The 16,079-nt window shown below is 45.7% G+C and overlaps 1 protein-coding gene across 1 annotated transcript in view; it reads right to left on the bottom strand.

Annotated features, from left to right (window-relative positions):
• LOC138559368 (putative ferric-chelate reductase 1) overlaps positions 1-16,079 on the bottom strand; it is a 482,214-nt gene that overhangs the window by 145,618 nt on the left and 320,517 nt on the right. Inside the window, exon 11 of the mRNA XM_069642735.1 lies at positions 4,826-4,973. Within this exon, the coding sequence (XP_069498836.1) occupies positions 4,826-4,973 (148 nt within the window). The remainder of the gene's footprint in view (positions 1-4,825; positions 4,974-16,079) is intronic.

The following is a 16,079-nucleotide window of genomic DNA, read 5'->3' as shown; positions in this document are numbered from 1 at the left end:
ACCCATAACCATACCCGCAGGCAGCCCATCACCCATGACCATGCCCTGCAGGCAGCCCACACCACAGGGGATCCCCCTACATCCCTGACCATGCCCCGCAGGCAGCCCACACCACAGGGGACACCCCTACACCCGTGACCATACTCCACAGGCAGCCCATCACCCCTGACCATGCCCCGCAGGCAGCCATGCAACAGGGGAGCCCCTACACCCATGACCATGCCCTGCAGGCAGCCCATCACCTGTGACCATGCCCTACAGGCAGCCAAACACCCGTGACCATGCCCCGCAGGCATCCCATGCCACATGGGGGACCCCCCACACCTGTCACCACACACGCAGCCCTTTCCACACGGGGGTGCGTGGGGAGATTTTCAGGCATTTTGGCTGGCGCAAGTGGGGTACGCATATTCAAGGGGGTGGGCGGGGAGATTTTCACGTGTTGTGGCTGGCACAAGCCGGGTACGCATATTCAAGGGGGTGTGCGGGGAGATTTGTTCATAATTATGTCCATAAATAAATAATTTAATAACCCCCCACACCCTGGAACAGTTTTTAAATATGTAGACTGTGATAGGCACCATAGATGGTACCTACATGCTTGCTCTGCCCCCCCTGCACATGGTAACATCTCTATTTTAATAGAAATGGACAGCACTCCCTGACCTGATAATTTTGTCAATGCAAACAAAGTGCATGATTATGGACATAGAGGCACGCAATCATGGCAACATCTATGTTTCCAATATATTCAGGCACATTGGTATTAATAACCGAATCAATTGCAGCAACCTTAGAGATTGGTATGTGGGTTATTCATATTGGCACAGGCAACCATGTGTCACATCCACAAAAAACCCATCAAATGGCATCCCCCATTCTTCCCATCACTAGGTGATAGAGCATAAGATATACATTCCTGAACCTTCAAGGTGTACCTGAACCCCTCCACAGTCAAGCTGCAAATTTACAACATGGCACATTGTACGACAAGTTGTATAGAGGAGCATACATTTGGAAACCTCAAGTCCTGTTTCTGATACCTACACAAGATTGGAGGAAGAGTGCTGTTTACACCAGTAACATGCTGCACAACATTACAATTGGCTAATCAAAAACTTGACAAGTTACCCAGTCACTCTAATGGGGAAAAGAAAAGGAATCCCCTTTTTCCTCAAAAAGTTTAATGAGAAGTTTTTAACATGTATGATATTAACAAAAACATTTAAAAAATGTTCTTTTGATCTCAAATATAATCTAAAGAATTTCACCCAATATCCTGTTCCAGATAAACAATTTCATCATAAGAAAGAAAGAAAGAAGAAACACAGAAACAAGTATTCCTAAATATTAGACAATTGATTCATGTTCTTGTCTCTCGACATATACTTTTGTAGGTAATGGCCAAAAATGTCACCCTGACAATGACGACGGCTGCAATGCTGACTTTGTTTTTAGACCCCCTTACACCACATATATATGTGGGGGGATATAAGATATAATATTAATATGGGGGCCTGCGGAGGGTCTCCCCTGCATATATATATATGGTTTAAAGGGGTTTAAAAAAAAAGTCAGCATTTTCGGCCATCGCAATTGTGAGGCTCGCAGTGATCACATAGATCCCTATTGTATCTTGTGAGATAACAATCCTAAATTATATCAGAGCAATAAGATATCAACAAAGATAGTATATTATTGAAATGCTCCCATATACACTATATAATATAACTATGTGTTTCAGGGCAAACAGGTGTGAATGTTATCCTTTCCCAAGAATCAAATAAAAATGAAAATGAAAAAGAGAGTCAAACTTCAGTGAATGCCCATACAGAATTATCTATAGAATGAATCTATAAAGCCGAGCACTAACCTGTGAACTCTTTCATTACCAAAATCAATACAACGTTATGGGAGCTGAAAGAAGGATGTATACAGCCATGTATAGTCAAGTAATATTATTATGTATATTCCAATTCTCAACACTACACAGGCAGTTCCAGTAACACATGCCTCTATTGCAAACTCTAACTTTTTTTCTCTCCCATCTGTTTCAAGTAACACATGTTGCAATTAATCCCTCTGACAACAGTGAATCAGCCACCCTCAATACATTAGTATCATCTGTAAATTATAAAGACATAGGGCCTCATTACGACCCTGGCGGTAAGGGGTTTACGCCAGCGTTAGCTGCGCCGACCCCTTACCGCCAATTACGAGGTCCCTTAGCGCCATGGAGGTTTTAACACCCGCTTTTAGCGGGTGTTAAAATCCATGGCGCTAAGGGACCATGGAGTTAATTACGCCACCGTAATTTACGGTGGCGTAATTAACGCCTTCCCCACTCCCATTATGCCCTATGGGGCAAAAATGGGAATGGGGAAGGGTAAATGGGGATTGGGGACTTACCGCCCCGCCAAGGTCGGAATGGGGCGGTAAGTCCGCCAACCACCATGGCGTAAACGTAGTTTACGCCATGGTGGTAAAGTGACGGCCCAGGCGGTAACTTACCGCCTGGGTCGTAATGAGGCCCATAATGTCCTGATGTTAGCCCAGTATTTCAAAAGGTCCCCAGAGTGCGCTAATATTCCACACGTGTCAAATACTAACTTACCTTCAAAAGATACAAGACTCTCGATACAGGAATCAGGAATTGGCTTTGCAAATAGTCTCCCATCCCCCATCGTCTTGATATAATGGAGAGAACACATCATGTGACAGTCACGCCACTTGAAACGCTCTCAGTGTAAAACGTTGCATGTTTCATATTCTAACACAGCGGCCATTTTTTTAAAAAGTACTGCCTACTCAGTAAGCCTACCCATGGCTTAACTTCAGGGCTCATACCGAAGTATTTAGAGCACTACATTCAAGGGTAAGCATAACTCCAATGCTCAAGTTTAAATAAAGAGTATTTAGCCTCATATTGTCTGAGAGTATGCCACAAGTTAGCAACCCATCTAATAGGTATATGCAAGAAGTATTTACTAATTCACGCATGTAGATACTTCATTGTGGCACAACATTGCAAAAGAAGAGACTGCATGCTGGTGTGGTCTGCAAAGACACAAATAATGAAAGGCATCCCCACCTCGATATCGGTAGGATAAAACAGAGACAATGTGGCAATGGCCCAGAGAAATTAGATAGCGAGGAATTCCCTCTGTGATGAGGGACTCGTCCAGTGAAGCTAACAGTCAAGCAAAACAATTGATCAAAAATAGCAATTTTCATTCTGTTTTCTTCGCAGGTTTAATTAAATGAAAGTTAACATGTCCAACGGGGCTAGTAATCAATGCTGAATGTTCACCCTGAGAGCACAACATTTGTGCACAATTATGTCCAATGAACAGTACCAACCATAAACACTGGTTGCATGTGAAACATGCATGTAGTATCAATAGTGTAAACAATATGTGTAGACCTTATGTGCATGTCAACATTTGATTAAAGAATGTGTAGTTAGTCATAGGAGAGTGTGTTGCATGAAGATGTGTTATAACAGTGTGTTATAACAGTGTTGTAACAGTGTGTGTCATAATAATGACTACTACAATTACGTACACTCTTACTAGGCATACTTCTACAACACACACTCCTACAACACACCATGCTATGACACACCATCCTACAACACACACTCTCCCAACACACGCTCCTACGACACACGTTCCTATGACACACACTCCTATGACACAAGCTTCTATGACACACACTCCTACACCACACACACAACATACACACACATGACAAACACTCTTACCATGCATGCTCTTACAACTCACACTTACAAAAAACATACACCACATGCTTCTAAACAAAATGTATATGTACATTTAGAATATATATTTTAGCAGACATATGAAAACTATTGCATACATGTAGTAATTGTAAAGCATATGGCTCATATGCCATATGCTCATAAACTAATACAGTCATATGTCAAACAATCATACATACACTCATACACTATAGAAACACTGAACTTCCAGATTAACTAAAACTTTCTTTAATGAATTGCAAAGGTTAATCTTTTTTTAATGAAAAGTAAAGTGTACAAAGAGTGGAAATAACAATCTTAAGGTATAAACACTCACTCCAGACCACTACAAATTACACCTGGAATAAAAACCTCTGGTATGCCGTATTACTATTTTTCTGTGAGTTTTCGCAGTGCATGCTTGCAGTAAAATCGTAAAAGAGCAAATGTGGGAAGTCATGATAACTCTTTATTACTGAAATTCTCATTCCGATTCTACATTATCACAGGCCATGTCTAGTGTGCCACAAAACAGTAATGGGGAATAGTCTCATGGTGCATAGATTAGAAACATATTAATAACTGGTAATATGGCATCTGTGAGGTTATGAAAAACAACACACTTTGGTACTACAGGTAGTGTGAGATACAGAATGACAACATCCTATAAGTTCAGTGAAGACACTTTCGTTAAGAGAGAGTTAAGTTGAAACAGTTCAATGCAACAAAACACTTGAAACTCAGTGAACAGGCTTGAGTTGAAGTGTCGTTAAGGTGAGGATAAGGTGATGGTTTAATGCAACAAAACCCTTGAATTGTTGCAAGCTATGCCACCTTAAGTAAAGACATCACAGGATACATCATTGATAAAAGTGCGTCAACTAATATATATATATATATATATATATTTTTTTTTTTTTACCTATATTGAACTTTATTAAATAGACTCTTCCCAAAATTCTATTGCTAATAACTTTTGACTCGCTGAATGGATTTGGATACAATAAATGACAGTTTCATTGGTAGCACTTCTGTACAAGAAAATAAATGCACGTCGTTACTTACCATTCTGAGAAGGACCATAAGATAAAAATATATAGTATGATGCATAGTTGGCTGCTCTTGCTGGCGTTGAAATATTTTTTCGGATGATGAAAGAGCATTTGATAACACCACTGGAGTAAGATGATGTTTTGGCTTCCAACAAGTTGCCCTGGAGCAATAGAGATTGAATATTACATTATAAAAGCAAGGTGGATTTAGGTAAAAAAAAATCATCTATTTGCAAATTGCACTAACAAACCACAAGAGCTATAATTGCCACAGCAAGTCAAGTAAGCATACTGTAAAGGTGCAAGCCTATTTATGGGAGATGTTAGATTTCAGAAATTAAAGACGTTCATAATTTGCTTATAAATCTTCAAGACTGGAACTGTTTAGGTGGCCTATGTCCGGGAGTACTCCTGTAAACGAAATTGAGCAATACCACTGTCAGGAAATACTATAAGTTATAACTATGCAATCATTTTGAGCATTCTTTGATATTTTAGTTGATCACAAAGTCTGGATATTGTATATCAAATAGTGCATTGGGCAAGAACAACTTCTGAATTACCCTCTTCAGCAAGCACTATTTGCCCATGCAGTAATAGGAGAGTGGTGCAGATTTTGCTGTTCTGCAATATATATATATATTTTTATTTTTTTTTCAATGAAAAAACTTTGTTAAAGTGACATTATGGTTAAGTTGCACTGATAAAAACGTGTCAAATTCAGTGGAAAAACGTTGTTAATTGGATGTTATTGTTACAAGTAAAACTGAAAACCCCCAGAAATTTGCCAGTTATGGTGAGGTAAGCAACCATAACTTGCGCCACCACTATGCACTGCTAAGACTAGCACCCAGACCTTTCGAACGGACGAGTAGGCTGACGGGCACAACCTCGACCTCATCGCCATCCACAACAGAGTTGACTCTTACCTTTCAAGGGTGACAAAGCTATACATGTACTGTGAGTGTCCCCTCTGTTGGGGGGAGCTGTTTCGGAGAGAGCTTTCGAGGCTGTGGTCAAGAAACATGAGATACAATGTCACCTACCTGATTAAGGCCCACCCAACATCTTCCTCTCTCCTCATGCCCCTTCGTCCCTGTGGTTGGTGCCCCTTCCTTGCCCTCCCTTGTCTCTCCTGTGAAAACAATGCCCAAAAAATATAAAACACAAAAAATCCCTCCCCAAAAAGTTTCTTTTCAGAGCCACCTTTCACAGTTCAAAAATAGAAGTACCAAAAAATGTTACAGGCCCCTACGCACCCTGCGGATTCCGCGGACAGTATGCTAGTCCACGGACACTGAATTCTTTTTGTGGTTGTGGCATCAAAAACATTGAACTCTTGAGTTTGAAAGTGGTGGCTCTGAAAAGAACCTTTCTTTGTACTTTTGTTTTTAAAAGTTTTTTCAACTATTAAAATAAACTAAGCAACATTCTACGAAACTAAGCTTTTTCTTTGAACTTGCAAAAAAGAAGACATTTTGTTTTCGCTGTGCTTCCATGCATTTTTTTTACCTACTAGAAAATGCTTTCTATATTTACAAAAAAGTGCTTCAAAGCATTTCAAATGTTTTGCAGGAAAAGCTGATTACCGGCATCAGTAAGATGTACTGGCCCTCATTACGACCCTGGCGGAAATCGAAAAACGATGGCGGAAATGCAATACCGCCATCGAATAGCGCTCGGTGCGACTATGACCCGTCACCGCAAAGTACGAAGCCATTAGCGACACCGTAGTGAACGCCAACGCTAACTGCACCAAGCACGCGCGCGCGCGCCATGCCAAACCGCAAACACCACCATGGTGCAACGGTACGCCAATTCCGACCCTAGCGGACATGTACCTAATGCCATCAGGCATGGCGGAATGTACCATTCCGCCATGGCGAGAAGTACGGCATCGCGAATCAACCGTAAACGGCCCCACTGAGTGCCTGTACACCGCTCCCTGCCCACAAAGTACAACTCCCGGTAGGTGCAATGAAGTCACAATGCAACCATTGAAATGTACAAAGCACCCATGCATGCCAACGAACAAAAGCAACACAAGAGGGGCCAATGGGAGCTGCAGGTCACAGATGGCACGAATACAGAAGCCATCCCAATGGACATGACCACAGTCCCCCACCAAGAAACGCACGCAAACACAGGCACCTGTGCCCAGCAATATTCCGAAAATCACATCATTCCACCAGTCCACCTGGCTGACCGGCATCTGTTACACAAAACCCAATCCCCCGCCCCTGAGCATGACAACATTCAAACTGTCATATAGGCAGCCCCCATCCCTGACCTCACGGGCTTAGTAGGCAAACGCGCCCAGTACAGTACCACGCAACTAAACCCCGAAGCTGGAACCCAATGCAGATCTCCTCACAATACATCGCCCCCCAAATAGGCATATGCCACATCACTTGCAAAGAAAAACGCTACACGGGCCAAATCAGAATAGCAATTTATGCACATCAAAGACACCAAGCCCATACAGCCATCAGGCCATGAACTCCAAAACACTAATCACCATTGTGGGCTGCATCCGCAAGAAATGACCAGCCACTACTTGTGTGTCGCCCTGTACCCCCATGGTACACAGAGCCACATTCACGTACGAAAAGGCAACATGGAAGCGCACAGAACCGCAGGGCTGTCCCAATGGGGAGGCACTAGTCCAGCTGAAAGGCCGAAATGTTGCTCCGAGACACCAGTACTGCGTAAGGGCATGTGGGCCATTGGCGATCGTCCCATAAGATCGTAATGCTGCTCCACCGATTAACACGAAGCAGCAGGTGTCGGGAGTAAAATCCATCTGCAGGAGTGGCATACAGATGGCAGTGGCAAAAGGGGAGGAGATACCTGTCAACCAAAAGAAAAGAAAAAGAACAGAATGGCCATCAGAACTACATTCGAACAACTCACTTCAATGATCACACGAAATCCACAGCCATATGCATGCTAGCCCACTCAAAAGGATCATCACCACCCCAAAACCACTTGCGACTCATAACCATCTATATCGAGGTGCAAACACCATCACAAACGAGTGTACCTGTGCATGCGTCTGTCAAAACAGAATCCATCAGATGGGAATGTCAACGTGCATGGACACAAGTGTCTGAGGGCGCCTCGAGACAGGGAGGGCTCAACAAGGCCAGATAGACGATGGTCCCACTATGGCAGCCCTGCATCACATAGCGTAGGGGAGGCGGATAGATCCCAAGAAGCCCTGTACATGGCAAACTCTGTATCAAATCACCTGCCCATGCATCCATTCATCATTCCCTCATCCCGGGATCAAAACGCCTGAATATTTACTCACATGACATTAGAAACATCCATTGAGTCTGTGCGTTATGCAGCCTGCAAAATCCACAGGGCCCCAGCCCGTAATTCCAGTGTTGTGAAGTAACATGTATTTGGGAACGGCCGGCCTCATCGCCCACGTAGCTAATGCGCATCCCAAACTATTCATATCAATCATTGCTCCCTCGCCATGGGCCCTGTCTCAAGGACATTGAACAATAGAACGTTATATTTGCAGTCAGACCTGTGGGCATCTCCTCGCCGCCAGCTGAAGACCGAAAGCGCCGCCCTTCGAATTCCTCATTTGCAACACCACGTCGGAAAGGCATCTGTGGCCGTTTGAAATCACTAATTATTCCATCGAGTGCGGCTGTGTGTGAAAATGGCAACTGCCTTCACCCACGAATGGGACGCCCCGCCCGTCGTTGCAACTCGGTACAGTGATGCATGAGGGCCCACCGTTACTCGAGTACTACGTTCCACTGACCCTTCACAAGTCTGTTCGCGACTGCACAGATAGAATGGGAAACAATGGGACCATAGCCGAATGAACATAACAACCAATCCAACACGGCCATCGGGTACAAATACATGATAGCAATAGCAAGATACCATTCCCCGAATTGCAGCGTTGTGCACGTGACGTGCTCGGCCAAAGGGGAGGGCAGTTTGCACAGGTGGAATGAATCACCACAGGTGGAGGCCATACAGCCTGAAAACACATGAATTGCACAGCCAGTCTCCTCCCACAACCACACCGAAATGCTACCGGCAGGACTCGCGATGTTGGCCCTGGGGGACCTGTTAGCACTGCAAGTGCTCCAACTCCAAGAGGAAGACGAACACCAACTACAACCGGCCGCACGGAGGAGACGCAGGAGGAGGAGGAGGGCAAGGCAGGGCCAGCAAGGCCCACCAGCACAGCCACTACCACCACGCAGGCAGCCCGCAATCCCACGCCTCCGAGCACATCCGTTCAACCTCACTGATGAGCAGATCCACACCCTCTACCGTTTGGACCGGGACACCATAGCCGCCATTGTGGACATGACACAGGCTGACCTTGTCAGCATGATAGATAGCCCAACCGCCATCCCACCCCTACTGAAGGTGGTGTCTGTACTCCACTTCCTGGCCACAGGCACCTACCAGCACACAGTCGGACAGTTGCATGGCATTTCTCAGCCACTGTTCTCACGGACACTATTGCAAGTGCTCGATGCCCTCCTGCAGCACGCAGACGACTACATCTCCCTACCACGCTCGGAGCAGGAAATTACAAACACGAAAGTGGGATTCCATGCACTTGCCGGCATACCGGGTTGCATTGGTGCCATCGACTGCACCCATGTGGAATTGGTCGTCCCACATGCCATGGAGGCCCAGTACCGCAACCGAAAACAATTCCATTCCCTGAATGTACAAATGGTGTGTGACTCCAACAGGATCATTACACATTGTTTCGCCCGATTCCCTGGATCAACCCATGATTCTATGGTCTTGAGGAACTCTACAATACCACGCTACATGGAGCGACACGCAGGGAACAGATCCTGGCTACTCGGTGAGTCTCATTACATGCATGATGATGTGGGGTATGTGAATTGGCAATGACCTGGCAGGAAGGGGGGGGGGGGTGTGCGTACGTATCAATGGCATTCCACATCATACGTTTCTCGTCCACATACAGGTGATGCTGGATATCCACTGAAGAGATGGCTCCTCACACCAGTCCGGAACCCACGGGACCAGCATGAGGAGGACTACAACCATGCCCACTCACGTACCCGTGTAGTCATAGAACAGGCATTCGGCCTACTGAAGGGCCGTTTCCGCTGCCTCAGCAGGTCTGGCGGGGCACTCCTGTACCGCCATGAGAAGGTTGCAAAGATGGTGATGGCATGTGTCATGCTCCACAACATGTGCGTACGTAGAAATGTGCCCATGCCCCCTGACGCAGAACTGCAAGCACCTGAAGATGGTCATGATGAGGGTGGGGATGTGGCAGCACCTCATGGAGTCTGCGAGGCACCGGAGGCCCGTGACATTCGTCAGCATCTCATTGATGTATGCTTCTAGCACTCACGCCTGGTGGCTGATACATGGACACGGGACTCGTGGCACTGCGTGTGTCCGGGACATGCACAATATGGACTGTACGCCTATGATGGCCTAGTACACAAAGATCAATGTCCACACATCTCATTGGTTGATCGTGCACTTTTTATGGCATATGTGATGTCATGTTGAACACCCTATCGACCCGCCACCCAAGTGAGCCCAACACACCCCCTCCACCCCCCTACCTCCCCCCCGAACACCAGTGTCCAAAGATGCTCATTGTCAGTGGGCTGTCGCTATTGCAAGCCCCCTCTGCGGGTATCAGGGGCACCCCTGCCTGTGGAGCGCAGGTTCCTTCCAGATCTACGTTGGGGGCTGCCCTGGACGGAGCTTGCAACGGATGATGTGTCTGCCTGCTCACGTCCATGCATGTCCCTAAGGGTTTGCGAGAGCTCAGTGAGCACACGGCGCACTGCGGCAAGTTCGGCACATACGTCCTTGGCCGTCGCATGCAGTTCCCCCCTGAGGCTCTCGGTGCTTCTCTCCATTTGGACTCTCAGGCTCTCTGTGCTTCTCTCCATTTGGACTCTCAGGCTCTCGGTGCTACTCTCGATTTGTGCCCTAAGTGTCTCAGTTGATGTTTCTATGTCTGCCTTAGTGCCCCCACATTCATCAGCATGGTCCTTGAGGAGCGTGGCCAGTTGCTGCTGTTGTTCGATCAACTGGTCGAGGGACTGTTGCCTCTGCTGGGCCAAGGCCATTTGCGGGGGTGTCACAGAGGGGCTGTTGTCCTCATGTTGCATTGCCACAGGGCTTGTGGGGGATGGCCAGTCGTCGTCTTGTGGGTGCCCCTGCGTGGTATCCTCATGTTGTACGGGATGGGACAGACAGGGGGATTGGGACAGGTCATGGATGGATCTGACTTCGGCATCCCCGTTTTCTGTGTCGGAGCATGCTGCCATCAATGGGGTGTCACCTATGGTGCTGCTGCCACCGGAGGCAGTGCCTTCTGTGGCATCCATTGGGGGGACCTGTGGTGGTGGTGTTGTGGGCATGCTGGCTGCTGGGGTGCCTGTTGATGTTCCCTCCTCTGTGCTGCCACCTGATTTGTGCTGCTGCCGTGTCTTGATGCGTGCAGCTGAGGTGGAGGGTCTCTGGCCGTTGGTCTTGGCCCTCTTTGCAGGTGTGCTGGTAGGGGTGTCCTGTAGCTCGTCGTTTGGATCGGACCCTGTGGTGGAGTAGAGGAGGGCGAGGGTTATTGGTGGGTCTGTGGGAATTGGAATGGCATTGTATCACATGCATTGGGGTGGTACCTGAGGGTGATTTGGGCCGGGCCCTTGGAGGTGCTTTGATTTGTGTGTGGAGTGAGGGTGCAGTTGTTTGGCAGCCTGCAGTTAGGGTGTGCGTGCTGCACGTGTAGTGCGTGTATTAGGGGTTTTTAATTATTTAAGTATTTATTGTGGGTTTTAACGTGAGCTATCAGGCCGATGTGTGTGGACGTCCTCCTGGACATGTGTTTCTGTTGCACTATGTGGACGCATGGTACTTCACATGGATGGACTGTGTGGATTTGGCATTGTTTTTTCTGGCCCACCTACCTGTATCTTCGGATGTCTGCACTCCTTTCTCCATCCCTCCGACTCCCTCTATGCTCTCCATTCCGATGGTGGAGGCACAGATTTCTTCCCAGGGGGTCAACTTGATGGGTGATTCAGGACCTCCCCCGGTGGCTGTGGCAATGTTGCGGTTGGCAGAGAGTATGCTGCGGACGCGTATCCGCAGGTCGTCCCATCGCTTGCGGCATTGCTGTGGGGTGCGGGGTGCGGTCCCCACCGCACTTACCCGCTGTGCCACCAGAGCCCATATGGCCTTCTTGTTTGCAAGTGCCGTCCTGGTCATTTGCGTGGAGAAGACGACGGCAGCATTCTCCTGGAGGGTCTCTGTTAGCACGGTGAGTTCCTCACGGGAGAAGTGGACCTGCCGCTTGCGGTCGCACGCTTTCTTCGCTGCTTTTCCCATTATTCTTGGTTTCGCTAGGGTGGTTGACGGGTTGGGGTGTGTTTCAGGGTAGTGATTTTAGTGGTTGTGTGGTTTTAGTGTATTTATAGGTGTACGCCGGGATGTTTCCCGTTCCGGGCCCAGGTTTTAACTTCCGTTTCCGTATATTTCCGGGCACCGTACTTTCCGGTAGGCGCACACTGCGGTGACCGCTAAGAGGGGTGGCGGTATTGCACCTGGGGCGCCGTACGGCGGCGGTGTGGGCCGTTTTGGGGTCATTTCCGCCATCGCGGACTTTGCACTTCCGCCATGCCGTGGTGCTCGTGCCCGATGGGTCGGAATGGGCCGCACTTTGCTCCTTCGTGCAATGGCGGAAACGCTATTTACGCTGTGGCGCTCCGGTCAGTCGCTTTCCGCCAGGGTCGTAATGAGGGCCACTCTGTCTCTGCGAAAAATATTGGCAATGTCAAATTTTATATTTTCATTATGTAAAGACGTCATGGCAGCATCTCCCAAAAATGAACACACAGCCTAGTTGACATTGCACCTCGCTTTTCTCATTTGTAGACTAAATGAACTTGACTGCATCCACATCAGTCTCTGGGCAATGCAAGAAAAAATAATTCTGGAATTCCGGAACATTTCCTTCAATTTGCCAAATGTCTCCTTCCTTGAAAACTGCAGTGAAATTCCAGTGACAGACCCGAAACTGTTCCCTCCACAATGAACAATGATAATGTCCGGATGTTGCATTTTGACCAAATTGATACAAAATGGGAGCACGTCCACTTGCTTCATGCTGCACACTCCATACCATTGCACATGAACATCATGAAATCCAAGATTTTCGGCCACTCAACACTGCTCTGGATACACCTTTAACCAATGGATCCACGAGTCCCCCAAAATCTACACACTCTGCTTCCTGAAAGACATGGCCATAGCCATAGCCAACTCCACGCCTCTCAGCAAACAAACCTTCTGCCAGACTCTCTCCTTGCATACCACACCAAGGAAACCTTATTGGCTAATCCCCTGGTCTACACAGTCCCATTTCCATGCCTGGCATCCTCAGAAGACCCACATGTGGCACGTGCCAAACCGTGTCCATGGACAGATCGTCCAAATGAAGGGGGTGGGGAGAGAAATTAAATGCAATGTAAGTTGTTTACTCTTTTGTGTTTTGATTTCTTTTTTACAGGCTTTTCAGATGTATTTTCCTACACCTACTCACAAGCACTCTACATCATCTTCACAAGAACTTGGTGAACTGAACTGAGTACATTCTGAATATTAAGAAAGATTGCATTGCCACAATCAGTAAAAGTGATGCCATCACTGAATATAGTATGTCCACCATCCAGCAGAATGTTCTCATTTGGGAAGGGTGTCATCCCAACACCATGCAAAAATGAGCATACCCCTTTGTTCACAAGGCACCATCCTCCGTCTTGTTGAGGACAAAAGACATTGGTGCATCTCCACAGTGACCTAGGACGTATGTGTGAAAAGATTATGTTTCCACATGGAAACAGTTCCATTAGTGCCATCAACATATCTCTAAATGCAATCTGCAAAGTTATTGCACTGATGTACCCCAAACGATGTCCTCCACAATGTACCACAATGACATCTGGACATTGGAAATGAGACATATTTTTCCAATGTGCAAATAAAGTCTCCCAGTTCTGCCTAGCCACACCACACCAAATAGCCTCCACTCCCTCCAATCCAAGGTTAGCAGAAATGCCACACATTTCTGTGTACCTTTTTAGATTCACCATCCCAGAATCTTCCACAATCCACACAGTAAGCCTTCTCATCTGAATAACCACAGCCATCTTCCCTACACACATCAATGAAAATAACTGTTACCCTCTCTTCCTATGAAGCACAACCAGAAGACCTCACTGGCTAATCCCCACAGTCCCCTTTCCATGCCAGGCATCCTTAAAAGACCGGGATGTGGCACGCTCTGTCCGCGAACTACAACTGTATCCGTGAACATCGTAACACAGGACAGCAGTTCTTTGCTTTCCACTTTAATCTTTGTAGCACTCCCTCATTGGCTACTTTCAAGCAGTCACACACCCATCTACCAATCACATCCAAAACCTCTACATCTAACTCTGTCATCTCAGTTCAACATTTCAGAAGTACTGTTGAACACTCAGAGTACATGTCTCCTGTTACTCCCAAGCACCTACATCAAAAACTACTGTGAAAATCTCCAAGATTTCTATTTTCAGATTCAACTACATCTGCATCTATCAACACAAAGTACAGGTATGCATATATTTTTTATATTACATTTTCAAATCTTTTACACATGCAGACAAACAGGGTTCCTACCACTTACCTTGCATTACCCACTCAATAATCATACTCTCGTTTGTCCCACCTCCTGACATCAAGTGGCAGTTACTTACAATGCTGTGTGGTTGCAAAGTTTTCTTTTAATGAGCATTTTCATAACAGTTTTGAAACACATATTTGCAATTTCACCAGCACTCTGTGTCTTTTTTGTGAAAGAAAAGAAAACCACATTTAATACATTTCTACAGCATGTTTAAGTGCCAGATCCTGTGTCAAGGTTCAATATATTACCAGTACATGCATACTTGCCAATATGACCCATTATAATCTACCAAGTGTTATTTTTTCCATTCATTCTGGCACTTTTAACACCCCTTCTCCCACTAACAAAGTTACACTAAAACTTCCACAATGCAAACTCAAAACAAAACTGCATGTATGTTACCAAAGTGTGGCATGTACATGGAATGAAAAATGGCAACATGCAATGTGTTTACAAACATTTATTTCAGCGCCATTTCAAGTCAAACAAATAAATGCATGTATACATTTACAACAGAGCAGCGTGTAATTTTTTATAAATAAATTTAAGAAAATAAAAATGGTTTCTCCAACATTTTGCAGTAACACTCAATGTGTGCTATTTCATTAACTTTCCTGCACATGAATACTTGCTAACATTCCACTTTCTAATCTGTACGTGCTTATTGGCTCCTCGATTTTGCTCTGCATTCTTAGACTTGCAGTGCACCTTTTCTAATGCAAACAGTACAAACACAACTCCCACAATACAAATATAAGAACCATCATTTAATAAGCAACTACACATTACAATGCATCCCATTCTTAAGTATGCATGCACTGACAACATAACAAACCTTCACACTAGTGCCACTTAAAAGTGTTCTACAAATATTTTCCATCTCCATTTCTTTTCTCTCAAAAAAAAGTTACGCACAGTGCTGCTATAAATCCACAAAACCATGTTTTACTTTCATGTACAGCCTCCCAAAAAGGACAGCCTTTTAAACGTTTAGCATTTTCCATTTTGAATTGCATAAAAATGTCACTCTTTCTTGCTATGGGCTCATTAGGCACACTTATCATGGGACCACCAGCCCCATTAGCAATGTTGCCAGTGCTCTAGTGTCCCCATTCTCGTAAAGTCCTATGTGACTTCACAGAAATAGGGACTAACATTTTCAGGCAAATGACTTTCCAGGACAACAGGGCCTGTAATGTCATGGTGGCACCGGGAAGCTAACTGCCGAAAAATTATTAGGAATCTGGTAGCAACCCGTCTGCACCAATGGCAGGGTTACGACAATACTCGTAATGAGGCCCAATTTTATTAACTCTTCTTCCCAAAAACTCCTCCTAAATTCTCAAATAATGTCTTCTTGTATTAGAATTACTTTGCCATGACCATACATATCCACAAATGTTCTTTTGCAATTGCAGTGAAGAAAAACCTCCTGGAAGACAAGAACTTGAAGAAAACTACTCTTTACATCCTACAAAGTAAGTGTACTAGTGTAGTAGTATTCTTTTGGTTACTCATACAGCACAGTGTAGTTGCAAAGAAGCCTACAACA

This window comes from Ambystoma mexicanum, chromosome 1q (genome assembly GCF_040938575.1).
Source record: "Ambystoma mexicanum isolate Mex_15411 chromosome 1q, UKY_AmexF1_1, whole genome shotgun sequence".
NCBI classification, from domain to species: domain Eukaryota; kingdom Metazoa; phylum Chordata; class Amphibia; order Caudata; family Ambystomatidae; genus Ambystoma; species Ambystoma mexicanum.
This window is presented reverse-complemented; position numbering and strand designations above follow the sequence as displayed.